Source organism: Enhydra lutris, unplaced genomic scaffold (assembly GCF_002288905.1).
Source record: "Enhydra lutris kenyoni isolate GAN:26980312 unplaced genomic scaffold, ASM228890v2 scaffoldscaffold15, whole genome shotgun sequence".
NCBI lineage: Eukaryota > Metazoa > Chordata > Mammalia > Carnivora > Mustelidae > Enhydra > Enhydra lutris.
This window is the reverse complement of record NW_019154099.1, coordinates 26180512-26192141: the sequence shown is the minus strand read 5'-3', so window position 1 is coordinate 26192141 and position 11630 is coordinate 26180512. Positions and strand designations below refer to the sequence as shown.

At 35.3% G+C, this 11630-nt stretch overlaps 1 protein-coding gene across 2 annotated transcripts in view; it reads left to right on the top strand.

The window, feature by feature from the left end:
- The first annotated feature begins 7646 nt into the window (after positions 1-7646).
- The window catches only part of LOC111147077 (kelch like family member 1), a 388136-nt gene continuing 384152 nt past the window's right edge, over positions 7647-11630 (top strand). For both annotated transcript variants that reach the window (XM_022502961.1, XM_022502960.1), the window contains exon 1: positions 7647-8146. In XM_022502961.1, the coding sequence (XP_022358669.1) occupies positions 7647-8146 (500 nt within the window). The remainder of the gene's footprint in view (positions 8147-11630) is intronic.

The window sequence follows — 11630 nt, the reverse complement described above, 5'->3', positions numbered from 1 at the left end:
TTTATTTTTAAGGTAACTAAAATTTATGAATTTAAATGTGAAGACTTTAAAACTAAATTTTAACAAATACAATGAAAAATATTTTTAAATATGTTGCACGTCATTGCCTTTTTCTTAAAATGTGTATCCAAAATATATGCTAATTTTTAGTATTTTAGAGTCCCCTTTAGTAATACAAATGAAAGTACTGAAATAGTCTAGAAACCACTATTTTATAATTCCATTTGCCCTTATACTAAATAACAACAGACACAGTTTTTTATGTTGCTTTTGTTTAAATATATATTTGTTGCTCTCTCCTTCATTATAATGTGTCATCCCCTGCACCGAACTGGTCATTATTATTAATTCAAAAGTGCTTATTCATTTCCCATGTCATGATGGCCACTGTGTTAAGCACTGTTAATTCAGTATTAAATAGGAAATTATTCTTTTCCCTCTAGCACTATCCTAACCTTGAAAGATAATCTCCATTTTTCAAAAATTACTGCTCTAAAGAAAAAAAAAAATCATTAATTTGATTTCAAGTCTAGGCACACACACACACACACACACACACACACACATACACACACACACAAATACACACTACCATAATATTAGAAAGCTCACTTTTGAGACTGCTAAAAGTTTCTCTTCTATTAGAGGAGGGCAAATTTATTAATAGTTACCAGCCTCTAAACTTTGAACTATATAATTCATGAAAGGATATAGAGAACACCAACCCATGATGAGAGTATTTTTTTAAAAACTTTATTCTTGTACATGAGAGGAGAAAAAATATAGCTATGGAAGTGTATCTAAGATAGATAACAAAAAAAGAGATATCTGTAACAAGTGGTTTTAAATTTATTTTTCCTATATTAAGTGTCTTTTATATTATGTACCTAGTAAGACTTTTGGAAGGATTAAATTAAATAGCTAGCTGGCATATAGTGGGATGTTGCAAAATTATAACCCTCATCTGAGTTTCCCAGTTGATTATTTAAGAAGAAAATAATGATTTTTTGAAAAAAGGAAGAAAATAATAACATTAAAAATTCTATATCGAATCTAGCTATTGGAGAAAATATTCTATATTTAATCTGAGAGTCTATGTAGTATGACTATATTTAAAGAATCTAATATAATCTGTGAATTCATCTTTTATTTTCCCACTCTCATCTTCTTTTATAATTTGTCCTAGAATTATACATTAAAATTTAAGTAGACTATAATCACAGGAACTCTATGTAGTATTATGATCTTCAGATTTATCCATCCTAATATTTTTCAGACCCAGTGTGCCTATATTCCATACATGTCACATTTCCTCTGCTTTCCCCCCTCAAAAAAGTGACAATTTCCATCTTTCATGATTGTTACCTAGAGAACTAGAGAAATACAGCAAGAGAGAGGTCACTGTAGGTGCAGAAGACAGTGTCAAGGACAAAGGATCCCTTGGTTAGCTATTCCCAAGACAGAGAAGTAATATTCTTTTGGACTGTGGACTGAACGATAATTTGTCTGGTAGTAAGAGTCATGAAAAGATATTAAATACCTTCAGTTCTGATATGCAAATTAGAAATTAGAGGCTTATTTACTTATAGTAACAACATTCAGAAGGAATTTGATTTCTCAGAATAAACTCCTTGAAGATCTGTGAATATATAATTTACTTGAAATAAAAATCACAGTACTATTTCTAAAGCAGTGTGTATAAAATGTTCTCAGCTATTATAAGTTCACATATTACTTACACATGAACATCTGGAAAAAATAGCATTGATAAACTATGTATAATTTATGTTATATCCCTAATCAGAATTATATATTATATATTATATTATATATATATATATTTATATTTATATTTATATATATATATATATTTGGGAAAATGGGGTCCTAGCTTCCTAAGCCAGCTTCCCCCCCCACCCCCTGTAGATTTTTAAAAGATCTGATAATAATGCAGATGAAATGAAGCCAGGTCTAAAGTTTGGCAGATGCATCTCGAGATGGAAAGAAAGATGAAAGTGTATAAAACTGGCATGTGTCCAAATGAGACAAGTGACCATAAAATATCATCCACTAAGTTCAATTTAGGTAGGTTTAAAAGAAGAGGGTATTTTCAGATCTCCTAAGCAGGAAAAAAAGAAACCATATTGTGACTAATATTTTAAATTTCAGTTATTTTTATCCATGTTTATATAGACATCATATACATTTTCTTAAAACTTCCAAATCTGTATTTTATACATTACAGTCTTTCTATTTTATTTTGATAGTAATGGTTAAAATTTCAAGAGACACACATTATCTCAAAATGATCCTGGAAAATTTAAATAAAATATGTAAAGTAATGAAATTACTTTATACCATGGAAATCATAACACTTGAGAAAATATAAAGTAAGCAGTTTTCTCTTTAAAAGATTGATTGTACAAAATAAGTAATATAATTCCCCCAAATGTTTTCTACAGTAGAAAGTATTTTTCAGGGGGCACCTGGGTGGCTCAGTCAGTTAAGCATATGCTTTGACTCAGGTTAGGATCTCAAGGTCCTGGAATTGGGATTGAGCCCTGGTTCTGGCTCCGTGATCAGCAAGAGGTCTGCTTTTCCCTAGCTCTCTACCCCTCCCCACAACTCGTGTGCTTGCTCTCTCTCAAATAAATAAAATAAAATAAAAAATTACCCTTGAAAAATAACTATATATTAAATATATCAATATCTATATTAAATATGCTCATATAAAAATCTATATTTATATACTTGTGGAAATATTTTCATTAAAAACATAAAGTTTCCCTTAATTGTATCATATTGCCCTGAGCAGTGTGAGTAACCAAACAGGACCTAGTACAAAAGTCAAAATAATGAATTTTCCCAAACCACCTTGGACATTCTGCATATGATTTCAGGAAATGAAAAGATACTTAACAAAAACCTGAGTCATCATAAATATGAATGCATTATTTTAGTGCCATTTTGTATTCCTACATTCATGCAATTAACTCAGCGATTTACATATGAGAATTTCTCAAGTATATACATTTATTGCTTGATTCAAATCAAAAGGTCAAATAAACCAAAGAGGTAGAGTGGATTAAAATGGCCCCTGAGGCTCAATTAACACCTACAAAGGATGTTTATTAAGCAGTCACTCAATTGCTACTTAACCAAACTATACTTAGACTGTAATGAAGATTAATAGACTTTGAACAGGTTATGTTTGTTTTAAGGAACAGTGGGAGTCCTTGCTATTGTACGTAAGATTACTAAATATTAATGTATATGTTATTGTGTTTCATTCATTTCTGGAAAGAAAATGTCATTAGAAAAAGATCTTCATTTAATTTCCACATCCACAATGCTGTACACTCATTTTGAATGATATACACTTGTTTTAAGTGATATTTTCTTGTAATGTGCATAATATGTCATTAAAATAAAACAAAGATAAACAAAAATAAAAACACAGGCACCATCATAAGGCATTATCATTCAATTGGATCATAATTAATCATTTAAATGCTTTTGTTGAGTGCTACAATGTAGAGGCGACTTATTTGACATTCTAGAGGGGCTGTCAAAAGGAAGAGAATCAGAATTTACTTTTCCTGGATAAGCACACCTCTAATTCTGTTTCGAAAACAATTACTAAAAGGGAAAAGTCCTCCACTCAGAAAATGCTTGTGTCTAAATCCAATTTTGTTTATTGTTTAAATGTTTGAGTTAAAAGTTTGAGGAACTTTCACTGTGGCATATTTAATATCCATGTTGGATTTAATAATTATGTAAAGAGTTTTGTACATGTGTATAGTTATAAATGCTTGAGCACCCTCCAGATTTTTAGTATGCTGATTGATGTTTTTTGCTAAGGTTGTGTCAGGGAATTATGGCCATAATATGAACACTCATTTGAAAGATCCTGATTGACTAAAATTACAGTTCAGGTTAATTAAATAGGATGAGAATAATTTAACTGATTTTGTCTTTAAAAAAAATGTAATGTGATTATTAAGATTCTTTTAAAAAGTGATCTATATTATGTCAGTGTCCTCTTCCTTATAAACTTGGTTATCTTAACCCTTAATTTAATTGACTTACAAGTCAATTATTTATTATGACTGGCTAAACAAATCTTTTTTGTTAGCTCTTCCAGCCAGTTGCAAGGAACCTGATTCTTACATATATGCTAATACTTGTCATTGGACCCAGTATGTAGTAAGTGTTTAGTTAATTTTTAAAAATTTTTGAATAGTGGATAAATAAATTAATGAGTGCTGTATTTCAAAAACCATAATTTTTCAAGGATTTTTTTCTAATATGTAAAGCCAAGTCATGATGTCTTAGTAAATTGATTCTTTTCTTTATTCTCTCTCTTCTTTTCTTCCTGCTTTCTTTTTTTTCTTCCTCTCCCTTTCTTCTTTGTTTTCTTTCTCTTTCTTTGTCTTTCTTTCCTTTCTTTTCCTTTCCTTCTTTCTTTCCTTCCTTCCTTCCTTCGTTTTTCTTTCTTCCTCTATCTTTTCCTTTCCTTTCTCCTTCCTTTGTTACTTCATTTTTTTCTTCCTCCTTCCTTCCTTCTTTCTTACCAATAGTATAATAATAAAAAATAATAAATAAATACTAAATTTTAAGAATATAATCAAGCATTTTCTTCAGTCATTTCATATTATTTCAGGCATACTCCATTTTTTAAGTCCTGTATATTTTACTTGGAAAATTAAATGAATTATGTTTAAATATATTCCTCAGCAAGAGTGATTATTGTATACAGATTGATAAATATAGAAAAGTGGTATTTTAAATAATAGCTTGCAACAGTGTTTACAGTACTATAAGACTACCAAAGACTAAGAAAAAGTACTAAATATCACTACCTGACTAACTATATTAGTCATCATTTGTTAAATATGCTTTAATATTTTAATTCAGGTTCCTTTATAACAAAACTCAAAATTATGATATTATGATCTCTTTTGGATCATATAAATTACTGACCTTTAAATAGATAACTTTTAAGCTCTATAGTAATATCAGCATTTCAGAGTAAAAGGCGAATACAAAATGGAATTTCAGATACCAACAAAAATGAATTTTATATTACAGTTTTTAAATGGTTACAAATATTAATTAATGAAGAATATATACTGGGGTGCTTGAGTGGCTCAGTGGGTTAAGCCTCTGCCTTCGGCTCAGGTCACGATCTCAGGGTCCTGGGATCGAGCCTGCATCAGGCTCTCTTCTCAGCAGGGAGGCTGCTTCCCCCACTCTCTCTGCCTGCCTCTCTGCCTACTTGTGATCTCTGTCAAATAAATAAATAAAATATTTAAAAAAAAGAATATGCACATATAACAAATGTATATTATTTTTGTTATTTTGTTATATTAATTAAATTAAAAATTGTATCAAGTTAGAAAATCTGTGAAGCACCAATTTCTATAGAAATTATTTAATTATGTGCATCTGAAATTCCTACATTACCCCTCACAGAAAGTTTTCTCTGTCCTGTTTGTGATGTGTAATTTCATACACTGTTTCCTTCCCTGAGGGAAATACTTGACTCAGTTCTTGGATAAAAATGATCTGTCACCATTGTTGCTTTAAAGGGCTTTTTTCTTTTTCTTTCCTTCCTTCTTTCTTTCTTTCTTTTTTTTTTTTTTTAAACACTGAATACTGAAAGAAAAATCAAGGCACTGGGGATTGCAGCCCAGCTGTTGTGGCATAAATCAATATTTAAAATGCACAACAGTGATTTTTCTTCCCCTGAAAGTGGGAAAAAAAATGTGTGCTTAATTTCTTGTTTTATTAAAATGTCCAACTTTGTCTAAGAAGGATCTCATATTTAGCTTTGGTTTCTATTTAAGTTTACTGCTCAACAACAGGGTAACAGAACAGTAATAGAACTGCCCTTTAATATTTGATTCCTGAGCCCTGTTGGGGGTTGCTGAAGCTGTGAATTTCATGAATGGACAACAACCACATTCCTGGTGGACTTGGGGACCTTGCTGCTTCTCTGACCCCCTTTTGCTTTCAGCAAAGGTGACTGGGTTCTATTTTAGTGGCTCATTAACGGAAAAGATGAAAATTCCTGAGTAGTCATAGCTAGAAGGGCATCATAATCCTCATCATTCTAAATATAGGTATAAAGCAAAACACATCTTCCTTTCTTCAAACAGGAGATTTTTGCAGGACAGTAGTAGCTTTTGGATACATTTGTTCATTGCCTAAACTCTTCTATGCATTCAGTATCATGATTTATGCACCAGAAGGTTATACCTTAAAATTCTCTTTTATCATTTTATTCCACAGCTTGGTTTACACCGACAACAGCTTTCATTCTAAGGCTACACACCAAATGCACTGATTTTGCAAAAGTTGTCCCCTGTGCTCAGATGTCCATCTTCCAATTTCTACTGTGTGCCTCTGGCCCCCAGGGTGAAGCGCTGCCCGAGTGTATTAATGGCAGAATCACAATGTAAGTGTCAGAACGGTGGCATTATCACACCTTGACGCCAGCATCACTGTTTCTTCTGTGTCTCACTACAGGGAAACTAAAGCTAAAGGTTAAAGGATGCGGTTTATTAAATAATTCAAGCCATTAACCTGCAACCTGCAAACCGATGGTAGCCTATTAAGTTTACGCTGCCATGATTCATGTTTGGTGTTTACTAATGCTAAAACATAATGCCTGTTTGCTTTACTTTTATTACTATACAGTAATGTAGTGAGGAAGGGGGATGAAAAAAGGTGACAGGACCTAGCAAGGGGACAATAAGAGCGGCAGACTCACTTGCATAAAGAAGATTGAAGCCTTCCCTCCCTCCCTGCATCTCTCCGTATAGGCCCCAGTGCACATCTGCGTCACTTGCAGGGGAGGAGGAGGCGCTGAGGCAGAGAGAAAATTGTACTGTGAGGACCTTGACAGCTTCACGGGCGGGCTTTTCCTTCTGCCTCCCTATATTTTCTGGAATATCTGTTCTTCTCTTTTACAAACTGACTATATAAAACCACCCCTTCTCGCCTTGCAGAAGGCATCTGACTTTCTCAAAGATACCAGACAAGCTCTCAGAGCATCCTCGGAGAGGCCAGGGACAGGGGCGCAGGTGCACCGAGAAGACTAAGGGGTGCGCTTCTTCGCGACTTGGGGCTCTTTCTCTCTCTGCGCTCTCCAGGCACTGAACTCTGAGCTGCAAGGACAGGAGAGCCGACCCTTCCCGACAGAGGTTCTGTCAAGGGTGCATCCCAGGGAGGTGTATCCAGCTGCCGCCGCCTCCCGGGCTCGGAGCGCGCAGACCTCCTATCTTCGCGCACCTCCATCACCCCGGTCGTCCCTCCCTGCCGTAACCACGGGGCACCGCGCGCGGATCGAGGAATCTCTGCCCTCTGCGTTCGGCTCCTGCCTCTGATCACGGCCGGTGGGCTCCCTACGCGCGGGTCCTTCCGGACCTGACCGCCGCTGAGCCGCGCGGCTGTGCGCTCCGCGCTCTGGTGGTTGCCTAGCAGGGCGCGCATCCCGCCTCGCAGCCTGTGCTCCAGGGGTGCAGAGGGAGCAGTCCTCCTTCTTCTCCTCCTTCCCGACCCCCGGCTCTGCTGGCCTCCCCCACCAGCTGGCCCGTCTACTACCGCTCCCGGTGAGGTGTCTCTGCCTTCTTGCGTCAAGCATGTCAGGCTCTGGGCGGAAAGACTTCGATGTGAAGCACATCCTGCGACTCCGCTGGAAACTCTTCAGCCACCCGTCGCCGGCCCCCGGCGGCCCGGCGGGGGGCGGCTGCCTGCAACAGGACGGCAGCGGCAGCTTCGAGCACTGGGGACCCAGCCAGAGCCGCCTGCTCAAAAGCCAAGAGAAGGGCAGCGTAAGCACTTTCTGGAAGAAGCCTTCCTCTTCCTCCTCTTCTTCGTCGTCCTCCCCGTCCTCTTCCTCCTCTTCCTTTAACCCACTGAATGGCACCTTGCTGCCAGTGGCCACAAGGCTGCAGCAAGGGGCGCCCGGGCAGGGCACCCAACAGCCAGCCAGGACTCTCTTCTACGTGGAGTCTCTAGAGGAGGAGGAGGTGCCAGGCATGGACTTTCCTGGACCACACGATAAAGGGCTGGTCCTGCAAGAGCTCAAAGTGGAGCCGGCCAGCTCAAGCCAGGCAACAGGTGAAGGATGTGGACACAGGTACAGTCAGTCCCCATGGGGCATGTAGCATCTCCCAATTTCCACTCGCGCCCTCCCCCGCCCCCCGCGGTGTGCTTTGGTAGTTACTAAGCTTAAAACGTTTCAGGTTGAAAATTCTGATTGAGAGAGGACAGCTTGGTTTTTATTACCCAAGTTGTAATCTCACTAGAAGTTTGCTAATTCATTTTTACTGGCTTATTCATATGTTTTTTTTTTTTTTTTTTGCAAGTTTTCAGAGTTGTAATCACAAATTGAATATATATGCATTTGGGTAAATATCTAAGTGGAGAGGTTCTCATATGTCTGAGATGATGGTATTCTTCTGTCATCTTTTGTCATTGGATCACATCGGTCTTCCAGTTATCTGATGCAAGGTGAAACTTGCTTTCTACACCATCCAGAAGGATCTCCTGTATGGGCCTAGAAACTGACTTAGTGTGTTATTCAGAATCCCTGTGTCTTGAATATATTCCAGGACTGATGAACTGGGCAAATGAGGCCACTGGACAGCAATATTTTCTCTCTTTTTTTTCTTCCCTGATATAGAGTGTCGTTATTCTCTATGCTAACTTCCCTTTTTTATCCTATTTCATGTTCACTTTTGCCTTGTTTGAAGTCTTAGAATTAAACTGTTGCTGAGCCCCTCTGCATTCAGCTCTCCTGATTTGTTGGCTAAATATGGGATTGTGTATCTTTAGAAACCAGGTGAACATTTGTGTTTTGTGTATTTCTACTGTTACATTCTTTGAGTAGAGTTCTACTTTCAAGACTTACAGAAAACCTTCAGACACATAAAACTTCTGAGTTTTACATTTTTAGAGAATTGACTCATTATTCTGCACTAGATCATTACTACTTTTGGCAGATAGTGAGGCTATGAAAAGATTTGCATTTAAATTTGTATGATATCAGAATACATTACTGAAGAAACATAGGAACCAGAGGAAAATGATAATGAATATGTTAATAGAATTCGGTTACCTCTCCATAACAAATTAGAAGCAGAAACAACTTTTTAAACTTCTGGTTGGTTGAATCAGGTTCGTATAAAGTTCATTAAGTCACAAAAGGAATGCATAGAGCAAAATAATACTATAGGTGCTCTTTAATTATGTTGAAAGACATAAAAAAATCATCCTTAAAATATTCGATTATGTGGATTATATGGATTTTAATTTGAATTTCAGGAGTCTTGAACATAATCTAATATATGAAGACATTTCATATAATGTAATACTATTAAAGAAGGAGAAGTTTAGCTTAAAATTTTTAAGTATGATGAAGTTTTTTTCCATGTACAGCAGACCTAAATAGAAGTTTATCTATTATTCAATTAAGTAAGATATTTTACCAAAATGGTTATAACTTTAGGTATCATTAATAACATAAAGTAATTTTATTTATCTATTCTTTACATATTATAGTTTTAGACCTTATTTCAATAAAATATGTTGCCCTTTACCTCCTTTAATGTAGAAAATATAAAACCTCTTTTTTTCCAGTTTTCAGAAATCATAAGCACTTAGCAATTCAGCTTATATATTTAAAAGAAATAAGTTTAAGTTAAATATATACTAATTACTATATTGAAACTAAAATTTTTGTGACTCAAACAGTTCATAAAAATCTTTTTTCTTTCAATTTTGTGAAGTCTTCAAATCAGCTTAAAATATGTGATCTGAAATATTAATGTTTGATAATTTTTAAAAATTTGTTTTATAGCAAATACATTTAAGTAAATGAGGCATATTTGTCATGAAGATTTTCATGTGAGTTGAAGAATTTGAAAATACTAATGGAATATTGCTTTGCTAAATTACAATAAATAAAAAAGTAAAACTAATAACTAATAATAGCTCAATTAGGGACAAAACACCCATCAAATGTAACTTCTGATCCCTCACTTTTGAATATACACCAATGATTTAATTTACAAAGAGTCATAAGTGAAAAGAATTCTGAAAATAAGAAAGTACCACCAAAACCATCTTTGCTATTGGAATGAGGGTGTCCTATGAGTTCTTACATGTATAAAATACTGAAAATCAGGTCTCATTTAATTTTAAAAATTCTTATTAAGACTTAAATCCTTTAGATAAATTTAAAGTTCTCAATGGACAAATCAGCACTGATAATGTGGATGTCATGAGTTCCTAAACCTTCATAGAGCATTGGTTCTATGCTCATGATGGATCAAAACCATGCTACTAAACTTGATAGTCACTATATATAGATATTACATATATATTATGATTATATATGTATAAATTTTAATTTGTGGTAAGAATAGGGTTGACCTTTCAGAAGAGACAGCATTTCCAAAGTCAAGTACTAAATGAAGAATATCATGTATAACAGTCAGTAGTGTGGATTTACTTTTGTGTCTATCACATCACATGCAGGGAATCTACATAGTGTTTATAATGATCAATGTGTGCATAAATTATATAAACCCTGCATGATTATTTTAATTACATGGGTCATTATTATTTCACCATACTGTGATGTCACATTTGATATTTAGCATTTTGTTTTATCAGTTCTGACTTATATGCAAAATTAATCTTCTTGTCTAAAATAAGAGTTGGCCCCTTTTTTTTCCTCTTCATTTTCTGATCTTCTTTTTATTCATCTGGTCCCATGCTAGTTAGGAACATTGTTTTAGACAAGTATAAGTAGCTTGGTTGGTTTTACTTATTGTTCAAAAGCTGCTGGAGGATGCTCAGGGGAGAATTACCCATAATCTTAGAAATTCTGGAAAGGTCAAACTCTAATGGAGTTTAAGCATAAAGGTAGCAAGAAGACACTGGTAAACTAATTGATTGCCTAAACCCAGTCTTTATCTTATCCCACCCTACTAGGCATATGTAAACAGATCTCAGTATTCTAATACCTTGACCATTATACTGTTAAGAATTCTAACGTATAGTAATAGGCTCCTGACCTATGTTATTAAGTCATTTATTTTCTCTACTTAGTTCTGAACTTTTGTTGGAAAGTGTGTAATTTCCTAGCTATTCAGATTATCATGCATTTGTGGTATGGATATTTTTATCCAAAATTCTATAGGTAATGAACTAAGAACCAGAGAGAAATATTTATATATCTTGCAGTTTGTAGTAAGGTGAATGGAAGAGGAGATGCCATGGTCAACTGTTCATTTTTTTGGTTAGTTTTCTTAGTTTTCACACAATGCAGTCATCAAATTCCATGGTTTCAGTTGCTGTCCATAAACTGTATTTCTAAATTTGCATCTCAAAATCTGGACCACCCCTCCTGCCCTCCCCTCCCTCAACCTCTGGTCTCACACACCCACCTCTCTGCTTGACACAATATATTGTGTGGATATTGCAGACACAATATAAATACAACATGTACAAAACTGAGCTCATAATCTCCCCCTCTCTCATGTTCAGTTTCCTTCTTTATCTCAGAGAATAGCTCTCCAAGCATTAGGTTGTGCAAGCCAAAAATCCAGGATCAT